At 39.8% G+C, this 16667-nt stretch overlaps 2 protein-coding genes and 1 non-coding gene across 4 annotated transcripts in view; 1 reads left to right on the top strand and 2 right to left on the bottom strand.

Annotated features, from left to right (window-relative positions):
* The window catches only part of LOC120426649 (centaurin-gamma-1A), a 245349-nt gene that overhangs the window by 129647 nt on the left and 99035 nt on the right, over positions 1 to 16667 (top strand). The gene's annotated exons all lie outside the window — the stretch shown is intronic.
* LOC120426651 (serine protease easter-like) lies at positions 1505 to 3475 on the bottom strand. The gene is made up of 3 exons (XM_039591445.2): positions 3327 to 3475; positions 2180 to 3269; positions 1505 to 2125 (listed from the first exon to the last, which is right to left on the bottom strand). Exons 1-3 carry the CDS (start codon positions 3385 to 3387, stop codon positions 1519 to 1521), a joined length of 1758 nt encoding a protein of 585 aa, XP_039447379.1. The 5' UTR covers positions 3388 to 3475; the 3' UTR covers positions 1505 to 1518.
* Trnal-cag (transfer RNA leucine (anticodon CAG)) lies at positions 9280 to 9362 on the bottom strand. The gene has a single exon. It is a non-coding gene; the product is annotated as a tRNA-Leu (tRNA).

Genomic DNA, 16667 nt, shown 5'->3' with positions numbered 1-16667 from the left:
GTTTATCGGTGACAAACTTTTTTATCAGCATAAATTTGGACGGGACGTCGCACAAAATTGGCCAAAATGTGGCACGAAATTAAGTGAAATAATGATGAGAATTCCCCCCGGGATGTAACGCAGCCCAATTCTGGGGATTTTCAGAACGTGATGGTTTCATTCCAGGTCGATCCGGACGAGGGTCGGGACGGGACACCTTGTTCAGAGAGCAGTTTTCTTTTTCTCCCTCCGCGTGTCCGCATTTGCGCCATCAACCGGAATAGTCCTGATTCAGCAACACAAGGAACGCTTCTCGAGTCTGTTTCATTTCGAAACGAAAAAAAGAAAGAAGAGCGTCGTGAACTGTTATTGTTTTGTCTTGTTTTCGGTGTATTTCCGTGTTTTGCTTTTTTTGGCAAGACCCTCGTCTCTTGGATGTCCTGCGAGCAAGGGCGCCGAACCAGACTTGGATGATTTTTTGGCACAATTCCCTCGCCCAGGTAGCGAAGATTCGGGCCTTTTGCTGCCAATTTTGGCTTCGAGGGATCCGACCGTGAACTTCACCGTCGAAAAATCTCAAAAATTTCAACATTGGAGAGCCCCTCGGCAGATCGCACTTTTGGGAAACATCCTGCGAAAAGAAAGGGGTGTGTAATCCCCGCGCGTTACGTAAAAGGAAGAGCCTTGAACTCGCTGGTTGTGGGGAACGACCGGTTCGGGAGGGCCCCGTAACGGAACGCCGCCGGTTTCCTAACGGTTCCCGGCGCAAACAAGCGGAGTGGCCTTGAATTTTGGAGTGACTTTTTGTTTGGCAGAGTGCGCCTTCTTTTATGTGTGTTTGCGAAGATTCGCTGCCTCTGTGGGTTATGCAAATTGGGTTTGACTAAATTGTCCATTAAAGGGAATGGGTTTGGAGCGAAAAAGGCTTTTTGCGAGTCAAGAAATTGGCTCCCATTACGCGGGGTAATGAGGTACAAAGTGCGGATTTTTTGCTAATCAAATAACCATGATGTAACACCGTAGGTCGTTCCGACTGAAAATCTTGATATTTGGAAATAAACTAATTTGTTAAAGCTATGCGATTTTGATTCCAGGTCAAAAGCTGAAGACATTTAGTTTGTTACAATGGTAGACACACAGGTACCACCTCCAGGGAGTCCTTCGATGACCCAGGACATCCCAGCATTCCAACAACGTACTCTACCAAACTCACTGAAGCTGTGCGAGTTTGATTCGAGGTCAAAATCTGACGACCTCTATCTTGTTACGGCTGTAGATCCACAGATCTTATCTCCAACAAGTGTTACTTGTTACGACCGTCCATAGGTCTTAACCCTAGGGAGTTCTTAGATGACCAAAGCCATCCCAACATTCCAACAACACACTCTACCAAACTCACTGAAGCTGTGCCAGTTTGATTCCGGGTCAAAATCCGACGACCTCTTGCCTGTTACAGCGGTAGATAAACAGATCCTAACTATGCGGATATGTTCTCAATCTACGATAGTATAGAACGATCGAACTTGATTCACTTACACTTTATTGATTCTTCGTCACCTTCTCCTGGATCCAATCCACGTAATGCCCCACATAGGTAAACACATCAGAGTACTCATCCATCCGGCAGTTCGTATGCCCAAAGCTGGACAACGCCGCCAGGTAGTACCGCCCCTCCGTAGGACCGTTCACCACGTACTGGAACGGGGCCGCTCCCATATAGTGCGAGCAGCTTTCCCCTTCGTCATCGTGGTTGTACGTACTGCACAGCTGCCCACCCGAAGTGTCCAGCGTAATGTTCGCCCGCAGGTACTTTCGCCGGCAGGTTTCAAAGTCCGCCAGCTGGACCACGTTCCGGATGAGGGGCTTTTCGGGCCGGCTGTTCCGCTTCCAGCCGATGATGCTGAACAGCTTTCCGGCCGTTGGCAGCGGGAATCCCTTCGGCGGGAGACAGATCGGAGTCATGGTCGTTGGCTTGCCGAGCATGAGCAGGGCAATGTTGTTGGCAAACTTGGGGCTGTTGTAGTTTGGATGTGTTGATGATCCCGTGATGGCGATGCGATCCGAGGTGGTTTTGGTGGTTAGTCCGTTGGTCACAAAGATGTCCGTCACCGTATCCAGACGGTAGTCGTTGAGACGAACTGAGCGACTGCAAGGGAAGAATGTTAGTATGGAGACTTGGATACACTCTTAACATACTTACAGCTGAGACTGTCGCTTCCGCTGGACGCAATGCGCTGCTGTTAGTATAAACTTCGGGTGGATCAAGACTCCGTGGCAGACATCTTCTAAGACTCGAGTGTTCAGATTGATGTGTTCGATCACCGCGAGCCACGGATACTGATCCAGTGATTTCTTCAACTCTTCTGGAGTCCCCAACTGGTACTGATCTTTCCCGCAAGACTGCAATCCTAGAAGGTTTGACTGCATTGCATTCGAAGTACTGCTAGGCGGTGGTGCCACGACCAAGTCCGTATCGATCGTGACGCTCGTCGAGATCGTCACGTGTTTCTTGATCCAATCCATGTAGTAAGCAACATCGGTGAACACCACGAAGCTTTCACTATTGAAAAGCAGTGTGTTGGGATCTACTTTGCCGTTGCTTATGATTCCCCTCATGAACCAGTGATCTCCTCTGTGTAGAAACAGGCCACCACCACTGTCGCCAGGTCCCGCAGAAGTTCCGTTCCCATACCCCGCGCAGAACGTTTTTGACTCATGGTAGAATCTGGTGTAATGAGCCAAATCACTCTCCAGGCAATCCCTCTTGCTCACGATCGGTACCGTTGCTTGGTTCAAATCGCTAGGCAGCTTGTACTCCTCATCCAAGCCCCAACCCATAATGTACCCCACTTGGTTCACAATGCCCGACAACGAAGTATCACCCTGCCACAAACAAATCGGCTGAACGTAGCTCGAGTAGGTTATCTCATTGAGCAACTTCATCAGCGCGATGTCATTCTCGAACACCAGCTCGTCGTACTCTTCGTGACGTATGATCTTGTCTACACTGTGCTGCTGGACGTGCCGATCCGACACATCCAGGTTCGTAATCCCAAGCCTCACAAACACCCTACTCGCCGGAAGTCTCTGCCGTTCAGCCTGATCGAACGTACAATGGGCCGCCGTTATCACAAACTGCTCCGTCAGGACCGTAACCCCGCAGGCATACGTCGTGGTTCGTCCCATGCGGTGGAACATGGCCCCATGCCAGGGCCAAGATCCGGCCATCGTGCGGTACCCATTTACGATGAACTCCTGAACCAGAGATTTCTTCTGACCACAGTTGGCAGCTGAAATTGCGGAACAAATCGTAACACCGACCTTTGACCTTCATGTTACACCCTTACCGGCTTCGGCGCCAACTAGCACACTCAATACAAACGCTCCAACCAACAGACTAACGTTCATCGCGATCACTGCCAGACTGAGCCGATCGCGACGTAATCTACAGAGAAGCAGTTGACTCGGGGGAATCCCCAGGCCAAACAAACTTGAAGATTGCGAATTTCTGAACCGCCTGGACCGGTTTCCGACGAAAGCAACAGCGAGTTTGTTGTGGTTTTTGGGTGATACAATCCCACCTGGAATTCACAAAACCCATCAAAGTGAACACCTCAGCGATCGTAACTTTAATCCTAGAAGTTCTGAGCTTGAAAGACAGCTGAGCATGAACCGCTTAGCAGAGATGATTGATTCTCGCTGCACAGTTCACGGACACGCTTCGAAACTCAACAATTTATCAACAACTTTCCGCGTTATGATCTCCCGACAGCTGTTCCAACCATGTTCGGATTAAATTAAAACATCACAACTCTGTCATAACTTTGTTGATAGGCACCGCTTAAAACAAAAGTTGTATCCTTTCTTGCTCGTCCTCCTTGCGACGTGTTCTGTCCCAAGATAAAACGCCACACAGTTAAACGGTGTTCAAGATACCAAAACCTAGATAGCGGCTTTCGACTCGTCTCTCGGCAGGATATCGATTTGTTCGTGTGCCCAAACTGGGTTACTTTGGGCTGGTGAACCCGGGCCGATGTCCGTGCAGCGTATGTGATGTGACCTGCATGGAGGTCGTTTGGTTGAAAACTTCATCAAAAATTGATGCGGACAGGAGTGTGGTGTGAATGACTGTTACTGGGGTAGGGTTACCAACTCAGAAAGTGATTTGAATTTGTTTAAATTTTCGTAACGTACAAAGGCTGAAATATTGTAGATTTTGTAACTCATTTTTACCAAATTGGGAACATTTTGAATGCACTATTTTTTTCATTTCACTGTAGCAAAAAAAGAAAATATTGAAAAATCTTCCTGGATGGAAGGGTACTTATCAATTTAAAACAGATACCAAAAGCAATAAAGGTCTTGAAAAATTCGCTGAAATACTTAATACAAATTTTAAGAACTCAAATTGAAAACGAAAATATTAATGAACAAGTTGATACATGTTACGCAATATTTTGACATAAGGATAACTGGAATAATTTATTAAGCATTAGGCAATATTCTTTTGCAACGTTGTTAACCAATGAGGTTATCGCCAGTTATTATATCGTATAGCGATTACGCTATAGTCGAATTACGATAATTCTATCGTCTATTATGATAACTCATTTGATGTAACTTCTGATTTTTTTCTTATTTTCAAAAAAATTTAAGATTTAATGTTAAAGTTCTCAAAAACATACATTAAGTAGCATTAGTTTTGAAAATACTACAATTTTCATAATTTAAAATATGGATTTGTATTAAACGACGAATTTGTTTTAATAGTTCTTTATTTCACAAGAGTTTTGTGTTACAAACTCTGTGAATGTTGCTTTTTTAAATAAATTTTCATTGTATTTTCATTGTATTTTACAATTGTTCATGTTAAAGCTCATTTTACACTTTTTACTTAATATCGAAAATTTATTTCATTGCACCAATTATGAATGTGTAATTACTTTTGAAAAATATGTACGTTGAGAAAGATTTAGTATTTTATACTAAACATCTAGTCAAGTGAACAAATATACAGCATTTTGTGTCGTTTGATATCTATAAAATTATGTTTTCAAAAAGTACGGTATTTTGTGAACATTTTAGTATTTTATGGTAAAAACTCTAATCGTCTTCAAATCTCAACAAAATTGAGCGTTATTTGACATTCATATTTCATATTATGAAAATTTTAGTATTTTCAACAGCAACATTTTGATAAAATTTAATTAGGCTTGTACAAAAACTTGAAATAAGATCAGCGATGGCCTTATTTTTAAAAACAACAGTATTTTTGTGAGAATTTTAGTATTTTCATAAAAAAACAATGCTTTGTGAAAATTTCAGTATTTTATAGTAAAAATTCGTGAAGGTGGGTCTACGAGGCCTATTTAAGAAGTTCATTTTTCGAGTGATTTTATAGCCTTTCCTCAGTAAGGTGAGGAAGGCAAAACTATGAATTGTTTACAAAAAAATGGCGTCGTTCAATACGCATATTTAAAATATTGAAAATTTTAAACATTTTTTACAAGAAATACGGTATTTTGTGCAAATTTGAGAATTATATACTTGAAAAATTCTTATCTAATGAAAATATATAAAACATTTCTCATTTTTTATTTTTCATCACATTTCCCTTTTAATTTTTGAAAATGACAGTATTTTTTTAAATACGGTATTTTGTGGAAATATGAGTTCATTTTAGTAACGACTGTGAACTAGTAAAATCTTTACAAAATTTTGCGTCTTTTGAAGCTGGGTAATTCTCTACCAACTCACACGGCGTACTCAAAATTCCGAAAAAACGTATTTTTCATCGAAAAAAACACTAAAAGAGTTTTAAAAATTCTCCCATTTTCCGTTACTCGACTGTAAAAAATTTTGCAACATGTCATTTTATGGGAAATTCAATGTACTTTTCGAATCCTCTTCTGGGTCAGAAGGGTCATTTTTTCATTTAGAACAAAATTTTTCATTTTAAAATTTCGTGTTTTTTCTAACTTTGCATGGTTTTTTTTAGAGTGTAAAAATGTTCTACAAAGTTGTAGAGCAGATAATTACAAAAAAAATGATTTATAGACATAAGAGGTTTGCTTATAAACATCACGAGTTATCGCGATTTTACGAAAAAAAAGTTTTGAAAAACACCTCTTTTTTCGCATGTTCAAAAATGGAAGGGGTCGTACCGCCCCTCCGTCACGAGATATCAAAAAACGGACCACGGATTCGTAATCAGGGACAAAAGTTACCCCTTAGGACAAAGTTTCATGCAAATCGAAGAGGGGTCGGGGCAACTGCTGTGTGAGTTAGCGGAGAATTACCCAACTCATATTTCAATTTATGAAATAAAATAGTTGAAAAAAATCTACAACTGGAAAACGGTGTACTTCATCCAAATTCCATTAAAGTTCATTCTGATTGGAAATTAGATTGTACATTAAATCAAAATTATTTTCCTCGATTTTTTTATTTTCAAAATCAGTTTGTTTTCCAAAAATTAAAACTTGGCCTTATAAAATTTGCACTTTCTGGAATTTTCTGAATTGTCATTTGATTTGGAATAATGGTAAGGGTTATCTCAAGATTATTATTTTCAAAACATGTACTGGGGTAGGCCACACAAGGCCAATGCACTATTTTTGAAAAAAAGTTTTTTCAATACTGAGATACAAAAAGTTGCGCTAAAAATTCTTATTTAGATAGTCATAGTCTTTCTTTTTAAAATCAGTTTTAAGGCGTTAAAATTTTATTTTTAGGTCCAATGTGCCACCACTAAGGTTGCTGATATAGTTTTTTTAAGAAAAAATATCAATGTTTATGTTAAGTTGATTAAATTTATTAGTTTTTTAAACAAAATATATACACATTTTAGATAAAATTGTTTAAAAGTCAGAATTTTGCCTGAAATTTGTTAAAACTAGTTTTGTTCATTAAAATATCGATTCATATTGCATTTCAAACTGAGCTTCGAGCACGAATCAAAAATTGCTCATTTTATATTAAATAAGTTCTACTGAAAATGCCTAGACATTTGAAGTTTTTTTTAGTTTTAAAAAAACTTATAGTATTTAGAATTAACAAACCAATTTAATCTTCTCCTAGTGGAAAATCGTCCAACTAATCCAAAAGTGCATTCCACTTAACGATTCGAAATTATTTTCATTGAGAAAATCATGACACTTTAAGAATATTTAAATAAAGCTGTTCATCAACATTTTCTCAGTAAAAATAAAATATCTTTTTAAACTTTTCAAAATTTTATGAAAACTTTTTCACTTCTCTAACACGGTCAGTATGATTCCATACCCTTCCAAACGTATTTAATTTGTACTCTTCATTTTGCGGAAAAATCTCAAACCTATCAAAGTCACCCCGGCAATCAAAGTAGCCCCGATTTACGGTACCATTTCTGCATGGACAGCTGAGAAATGTGTATGAAAAATGATACGGACAAACTGGTGATGCAAAATAGGTTCTTTGGGCATCCAAAAAGTTTCCACCAGATTAAAAATTGCAAAAAATATCGCGCAAAATCTCAGAGAATTGCTCAACAGCAAAAGTAAATTTTGTATTGACTTTCAATTTTATTTGAGCCCAACGATAATTTTTTTGGTAAAAATAACATTTTGAAGAAAAATTCCAAATTGTTCACTAAACTTTTTGTAGCTAATTTTCTTTTCAATTTATTTGAAACTTTCAAAAACTTTTTTTAATTTTTTAACTGATCATTTTTTTGCGGAAATAGCGAAAAAAAATCAATAATGAGAAATTTTAAAATTTGTTTGTAAAATTTAAAACAATTTGTGTAAGTCACAATCCGAACAAATGTCCAGCACAATGATTCGACTAGCAATTTCTGGAACCGCTCACCTTTTTCGCAGTGTACAATATGGAAAATGGGTTTTTCGGACCACTCAACTCGGACGGTTTGCTCCCTTCGGGGCAAACAATTGTTGTTCCAGTTACGTTTTTTTTTTGCTCCTACTGATGCACTGCAAGCGTCCAGATGACACATAGATTGCACATATTGCACGTGGTAGAGCTATCTGATGTTGGATGCAATTACCTGCGGACGACTGCGGCGCGATTTCGCATCGATGAGTTTTGAACCCCGCGTAATTGAGTTTCCCTCCCGAATCGGGCTGTAATTCTGTCGATTTTGTTTTTCGATCGAATTTTCCCCGCGATGAATATTTGATTGAAAGGGTGTGAGCACGTTCCAACGGATGTAATCAACGGTAATTGCTGCCGAACAGTTGGTACCAGATGGACAGCCGGACAGTTCAACGGCCGTAAACTGGATTCTGACGGAGAGGAGATGAGAAATTAACCTCGTTCACTGGTCTAGAACACGGTTCGGAAGCTACCGTGGCGAACCGCGCAGACAGGTCTTCCAAGAATTCGCTCCCCTCTTTCTGCTTCTCCTTAAGCCGTTTCCAAAGGCAGTCAAAACAATGCCTCAATTAGTCCGGAAGTTTTTTCGGCAAAACAGTCGGCGGCCTCTTCGTCATAATCCGCTGATAATGATGTAAAAATTACCATAAATTTATGCTTTATGAACCGGCCCAAGAACAACAAACGATGATGCTTCCGGAGAAGCGCAACATTGTGTGCTGTGTGAGCGCCAAAATCGCACTTAATCTTCGTGAAGATTTACGCCTCAAGTCCGGAATTATGAGCGAAGAATGCACCCAATCGCTCGTGCAATTGATTTTACTCCAGCGAACCAGCTGCCAAGCTGACGGGAAGGAAAGGGGTAGAAATTGTTTTGGTAAACTCTGAGTTTCGCAATTTTGCGCTACTGGATGCGAACTTCCCTCTGGTCTGGCGTTTTTTGTTTTGCCTGAGAGAGTTGTTGCAATCTGGGAAATGTTTGTTTTTCATCATCGGCAAATAAACGCTTCCGGAGGAATGCTGAGACGAGATTGCTGGGTGCTAATCCTTTCTCGCGTTGGGAGAAGAAGCTTCTTTTCGGCTTGTGGATTTGATTGAGACGTTTCCAGGAAGTTTGGCGAATTCCTTTGGTGGGGAAGTTGCACAAACAGTTGGGTTATTGTTGTTTGGATTTAATTTGGCAGTGCGATATTCTTATTACTTTTAATCTGTTTCAGTCAATCTTTGAATGCCTTGATATCTAAAATCTACCAGCATCCTGCTAATAATAAATCACATTAGAAACGACGTCATCAAGACAGAATTGAAACGACTTCATAGTCTCGAAAAATAATTTGATAAAAATACCACAAGAGGGAGCAAAAAGTAAGTATAAACAGAATCATAACAATCAACAGCACAACAGAAAAAAAAACAAAAAATGGATTGTGTCAGAAGTGGGATTCGAACCCACGCCTACAGAGTAGACTACGACCTGAACGTAGCGCCTTAGACCGCTCGGCCATCCTGACTTGTGAATGTGGTTGTGCTAAGATAAGACAAGCATGTGTATTTTAAGAGGTTTCAGTGATTATATATCAGTAGCTTAGGAGTACGGAACACAAAAAAGAAAATTAAACCTTAGTTTTGTGTAAGGTCAAGACGGGACCATCCACAAACCAAGTGGACACTATTTTGTAAATCCCAACCCCCCCCCCCCCCTCCCTCGTGGACAATTGTCCATACAAAAAAAAACTTTTTTGTATGGAGCGTGGACAATCGCCATACCCTCCCCCCCCCCCCCTAAAGTGTCCACGTGGTTTATGGATGGTCCCGACTTGAAATTTGATAAAATCGGAAATGCAATATAATTCAAAAAAATAGAATTTTTAATAACAATTCATTGTAAAACTGCTAAATAAGTTATTTTACAAAACTTTTTTTACCATAGTTTGGATATTTTTAAAAAATATTGATAAATCTTGAAAGGAAATAATCAAAAAAGTTAAATAAAAAAAATATTTAGATTTTTGAATCAAGAGTGTTGATTTCCAACTAAAATGAACTTAAAGTAAGAATTAGTCCACCTTTGTGTCCATCCGTCATCAACTTTAAACGTTTTCTTCCCCGTTCGACCCCCATCGAGGTAGATTACGACGTAATGAACCCACCTTGGAGGGGCTCGATCACTGTTCTGTTTGCCGATCGTCCAGGGATCTTATCTCTATCTGCGGACCCATAAAACCTTCAATCCTATAGCACACCTCGTCCAACTTTCTTCCTCACCCTCTTCCGGATATTGTCTTACGCAGAGTCCACCGGTAATCCTTCTAATTAAATGCCGTATCCACTCGAGCAACTCCACGCCGTTGTCGTCCGGCCACGCATCGAAGGAGATATTATTCCAACTTGTGTCCAATGAAAGAATTATGAACGGCGGCGTCAGATGTGCGCGATGACCGCAGGCCGATAAGGAAGAAAGTGTAATAAAGTAATTAACAATTCTTGGTCCGCGGACTCATTTTTTAATTATAGACTGTAAAGCTGTTGGTTTGTTGCTATTTGCTTGCCACGTGGCCATAAAAAGTACGTGTTGCGACACGAGTGACTGCGCATCAGAATTTTAACAAACTGTGTTCCGTTTGAAGGAGACGATCTCCCACGAGATCGGGACTCTTCAGTGGGCAACAATTTATGATGTCTTTCTCGGGGGTCAACAATGGCAGCGTCATAATCGTAAACATAAATAATCAATTGTGAAAGATTCCAGAACCTCGCAATCGGATAAAGTCTTCAAAACTCGGTAATTCAATGACCATTAGAAGACTGCTGGAAGAAAGTTCGTAAATATCCGAAATCGATTCCCGAGAGCCTAAAAGCCCTATAAAAACCGACAGATTTATCGCACAAAGAAGGACCTCGCGCTTCATTGAAGAGCAGATTAAAATCTTGAACCGATCGTTCCGACGATGATGGATCCCAGCGGAGGGTGAAAGGCATCTCTTCGAAGCCCGGTGGTGATGTCCTGTCCTGTGATTTGAGGTAAAACCAATTTTCTTTTATACGTGTGCGAGGATGTCCTTCTGTTCGGGGGTTCTTCCCTCCCGATTCGTAACGGTCCGGTGGATTTGCTCTGGTCTGCGGGGTTTGATTTTTCCTTTTTCTTTTTTTTTTTCGAAAAAAGAAAATCGTAATAATAAGTAAGAATAACAGACGGGGCAACGTGAAGAAGTCGAAATCGGTGGCAAATTTCGGGATCCGCGAGGGCATTGTTGCATTCTTGGCCAGAGACCTAATCTTCTTGAGAAAAGAAAACGGTTCTTTTTTCGGAATAGTTGGGTCGATTTTGGGATTTTTGATTGGAGGAAATCAAAGGTTCTGATTGCGGCACGCATTTGGAGAAAGCTGCCGAATTTTGGAAATTTTGATGGCGCAGGGCAGACTACAATGAGGGATCAGGGTGCTGCGTGGCGTCAATAATCCGTTAAGCTTATTTTTGTTTGCTCCCGGAATTTTGGGAAGTAATTAAAAGTACATCTTTCTGAGAAGAAATTGGAAAGAAATTGTGGCAGCTTGCATAACCTTGTTCTTTTGTGCAAGACTCATAGGCTCATGAACCGTTGTATTAAAACGATTTATTTTGATTTTCTTCACATTTCGAGCTAAGTAAGAATGTATGCCACTTTGCAGAGTATTTATTGGATCCCTGGGATATCCCTCTGAAAACAATTAGTCAGCAATGATAAAAAGTGCAAACTTTCCACACCACATTATTAAAAATAACACCTGCAATTTCTCCAAACGGCGCCAGAATCACTTGCACTTGCAGAAGAAAGCCAATAAAAACGCCTTCCCACAGTCTTTATGCAAAGTTGCAACCGCAGGAGTTCTCACTATAAAGCTCGTTATCCTGCGAACACCTTCGGGAGAGAGAAAAATCTGCTGAACCATCCAAAGAAAACAGAAAGCTATAAAAACCTAACCGCACACTCCGCATTCTCGAAGAAAATTTATTATTCAAATAAAATTTATTGCACCTTAAATGCGCTTTTCCCTTGTTCAGGACTTTTTTTTCTCTTATTCTTCTGCAACACATGACAAACTGTTCTTGAGACGCACCCGAGTTCTCGAGGACTTTCCCCACAGGACCTCTACCGCGAAAGCAATAAAAAGGATCCCGAAAATTAAAAACGAAATTAAAGTGCGATTATAAAGCACTTAAAATTATTTATTGCCCGGTTCGCGGCGCATTGTAGCTCTTTCCGTACAATCGATGTAACGAGCCATCAAAAGGGCATAAATCTCACTTCAGGAATAAAAGGACACACACAGTCGAGTCGCTGTGACGAGGATACCTCCCGAGAGGAAATTCAATCCGCGACAGCGAAAAATCAAAATCCCAGACAATACAGCCGATAATTGTTACCCCAAAACCGTGGGTAATTCTCCGGTGTGTTTTTCAACGAAACCAACAAAAAAAAACGAGAAATTGCCAAAAAATCCAGTTTTCCGACGCTCCAGTTTTGCCGAAAAAATGTCAACGCAAATCACCGCGACATGGACAACGTCCTTGTTCTTTCTCTCTCTCTTTTCCGGGTTTAATGGGAATTTAATTTGGCAGGATTTTCTCATTAATCCTGCCATTCATCCATCCATCACCTGGTAGTCGCCTGGCAGTCACAGCAATTTTTCGTTACCCAAGTAGCAAAATGATGAACGAAGACGAAAAAAGGACACGAGTTTTTCTCACAACACGAGGAAGTGGTTTTTGGCAAGCACCGCAAAAAAACCGGAAACAAATATTTTGGTTAACCTTGGATTGTGGTTCCTGCGGAGCAGGTAAGATGCAATGCCAAAGTTTGATCCTCGTCTGTCAAACTCTTTTAAAAGATTTTTTTCCGGGTTTTTAATTGAAAACGGTCTTTGCTTTATTTGAGCGAAAGCTGAGATTTGTGGTGACTTGCAACTGATTCTGTTTGAGCAGATGATTTTCAAAAACCCTTCTTTCGATCTCTTTTTTCAAAAAAGAAATCAATTGTCATTCTATTTTTTGCGCAAGCGAACGACGATATCTTTATTTGATCAACCATCAGATAAATATCAAAAGGATCCTCGTTTCCAAGAAAAAGGTATCACTTCAATTTCCCTCGCAAAAATCCGAGCCCAACCTTTCATTCAAGTAATGAGCAAAAAAATAATAACAGTATCAATGCACCCGAAAAAGTTCACAACGGTTCAACATGATTTTCCCTCCCAAAAAAGAAAGCCGTTCACGTCAAAACTCTCCCTCTTTTTGAAAAAATAAATCCGAGGAAAGACAGTTCACATTCATAATTTCTCAGCCGCTAATATTTCATATCCTCCCGAAATCGGAGAAAATAAGGTAAAAAGAGCATCGTCAGGAATTATTACTCCCCTGTCGATTTTTTGTTATCCCACTTTTTCCGAAATTTTGACTTTTATTGCTCTCAAACCTTCCCATATTTTTGGTGAAATTAAAGTCAGTGAAAGATTTTCGGAACCTTATTCTTTGCTTTCTTTTTTTTTATTTGTTTCCGACTGGAAGTAAGACATAAATAACGTCACTTGTTAAATTATGGTATTGTTCGGGTGCCAAATTGGACTTGGAACAAAGGCTTATTTATTAGATAAGGTAGTCATGGGAAAGTTTATAGTGTTTGTATGGATTTTATAAGGCTTTTCCAGAAAACGAATGAATTTGACTACCGTCAATATGATCGGCATGAGCCCACTAAATGCAAAATACAAAACAAAATCATTTCAACGATTTGAATGTCGATTCGATTTTTTTAAGTTCCATACAAACCTTCGAATAATCGAAACAATGGATAATGGATGCTTCGGATGATCAAGTTTGGACTTTTTATTATTTCTCATGTCTCATTTTATGTTTTTGTGCCTTACCCAATAAATCTACCCCTAGATTCCTTGAAAAAGGCTCAAAACGGGTAGAAACGTCGGATGAAGAGAACATACAAGTGTTTTGATTCCCCAAACAGACCGAAAGCCAAACCTAACCTAAAAATTTCTCATGTAACATAACAAATCGACGTCGTCGTGCTATCTTGTCGCACCCGCTAATTCGACGTTCCGAGAAAAACGCGTTTTAATGTTTGACCTTGAATGAACAAAAACTAGAGCGTGAAATGTAAACAATAACATTTCTGATATTTCTACATTGCCAATTTGTTAAATGATTTTTTTGCCAGCTATAACAAAAATGATATGCTAATAAGTGTCCGGATTTCGAATCATGACGTTATGTGCATTGTCCCGAAGTTTGGTTGAAGTTGGTTACTGGAGTCTAGAGTTATAATTACAAATGTTTACGGTAGTCTAACTTGTACGTGCGTCAAACGCGTTCTGACCTGAAATCCCTTTGGACAGTTGTCGCATCAATTTCCAGGGAGCGACAAGATAGCACGACAAGATTGAAACTTCTTTCATATGTAAAGTGACAAAAATGCACGGAGTTTTTTTGGTTTTCATTGAATATCTCAGGATTGAAATCGAATTTTGGGGATCTGCGAAGGTCAAAAGGTGAGGTATTGTGAACTGCACAAAATGGCGTTCTTAACTCAATTTGGCCCAAAATGCACGTATACGACAAGTTAGCACGACGGCGACGAAATAACAGTTTCGAACTTTACCGGTCTGGTTTTCGTTTTTTTAACTACTTTACCGTATTTTTGTAAAAAAAATATCCTGGTTACAAGTACACATTCTGTCAAAAGTTGTTTTGTTTTTATTTAATTTTAAAACTAGATTTTTTATAAACATATTTCGGCAAAAAATCTCTGTTAACTTTAACCAACTTTTGAAAGTTTACATCTGCCCATTGAACATGAAATTACAGAACCTGAGATATTTCAAAAACCTTTACGAATCGTTCAAATCATTTATTCTTTTCTTGTTCCTATGTAGCTTATATAATATAATAATGAGTTCTTCTTTTCTGTTTATTTCAGGTAAAATAAAAGGATAAATTATACACAATAGATTTTCGGTAAGCCCGTAATAAAGAATGCATAAGACAAATTCAATCGTGAAATTAAAATTAAATAAAATTTGCAGTGATGTCAACCAACAAAATATTTTAAGTTTGATTTTACTTGCACTATCAAGAGATTTTTTCTAAACAAAACTTTTCAACTAGTCTTTCGTTAAACTGCCACACCATCCCTCACGCATCGCCAGTCGCATTCCTGTCAACAATCAGCAGCCAGCCAGGACCGCGAGATTGTCCTTGGACATTCGCTTGTTCCGAGTTGTTGAGCTGCAACTGATCCCTATTCTAAGTTCGCGCTTGCTCTGCTTGCATAATACCCAACCAAAAAAAAAAGTTAAAAGAGGGTGCAACCACCATCCAAGCCGGCATGCAAGTCCGCGATGCATTTCATTCAATTCTCCTACATCGAAAAGGTCGGGCCGGTTTCTGCGTCCCCGCGGGGGTAAGGACACTTTTTCCGTCGTCCCTCAAAACTGGTGGTACGGGGATTAGAGCGAGGGAGAAAACTGCAGTTATTGCATCTAGAGTGTACACCTTTCGACCGGGTGTAGTCCGCACTTATCAAGATTGTGGGGGAAATGTCCAAAAGTGCACTTTCCGGCAATTGTAGGCACACTTTGAAGTGTGCCACTTTAGAACCAGCAGCTTGCAATTGAGCAATTGAGGACGCGGTTTGGGATAAGTTTTGCGGGTCTCCGCAAAAAATTAGGACGCACGTGCGCAAATTTAGCAAGTCTCGAGATCAACTGCAACTGAAATGAGCATTTCTGAAGTTCTGAGTACACTTTTGGGCTGCAGTTCCGACTGTGTAGTATGCAAAACGAGTCGGTTCTTGCTTTTGTTCTATACCATGGATGAGTTATGGACTGTTTTTTTTGTATTCTGACGGCTGCGAGGGACCACGAAGTCGTGTTTCGAACGTACATTTGTTTTGCAGCTCATTTGCATAATTATGATATAAAATTTGATATGGTTTTGTGGATGTAAATGAAGTGCTTCCGAAGTGCCACTGAGTATCTCAATTGCGTGTTAGATGAGAGATAAGGTGAACGCGGAGCATTTCGGTGGACTGGTAGCTTTCATGTTCGTTTTATATTAAATTAAGGGATCAAGAAATACTTCATGTTGATGTATTTTTTTACCTTATTATCATCCAAAATGATTAATATTGAACGTTCTTGAGGGAACATAAGTTTATAATCCTAGTCTAAGTATACTTCATGAGTTTAATGATTACCAGATTTCCTAAGCTATATGTAGACTTGTTTAGGCCGCTTTTTTCAAATTTTATGTAGTTTTTTCTCTTCCTTTGCAATCTAGTTACAATTTATCTTGCGACGTTTAAAACAGTCTGCAAATTTCAAAAGGTCACCTCACATTGTTTCCAATCTAAACAAACTAATGCAGATGCTTTCCAGTTTTTGCATAGTCACTAACAAGAGTACTCCCTCAAGTCAAACAATTGAAGCACGAACAAAAAACTGCAACTCAGCCATAACCTCCCTCAAGTTCCAAATCTCGACCTTTGCGGGTCGCCAAACTCAGCAGCTGATTCCCCGAGAAGGGACTGCACTCGACCTGCATGATTTTACCCAACCAACTGACGATGACTCGTCCGAAAACATCATCATTGCGAAAGTACTCAGAAATAGGGCAAAACTTCACCGTTGACCAAAGCCAATGAATGACGGTGGCGTCCTCTGGAGAAAACAGTCCAACGTCATCATCAACAGTTTTTCAATTTATTATCTAAGCTTTCCTGTGGAAATTCGTCAGACGAGGACCGATTTCCCGGCGGAGTTGCACC

This window comes from Culex pipiens, chromosome 2, assembly GCF_016801865.2.
Source record: "Culex pipiens pallens isolate TS chromosome 2, TS_CPP_V2, whole genome shotgun sequence".
Classification (NCBI taxonomy): domain Eukaryota; kingdom Metazoa; phylum Arthropoda; class Insecta; order Diptera; family Culicidae; genus Culex; species Culex pipiens.
This window is presented reverse-complemented; position numbering and strand designations above follow the sequence as displayed.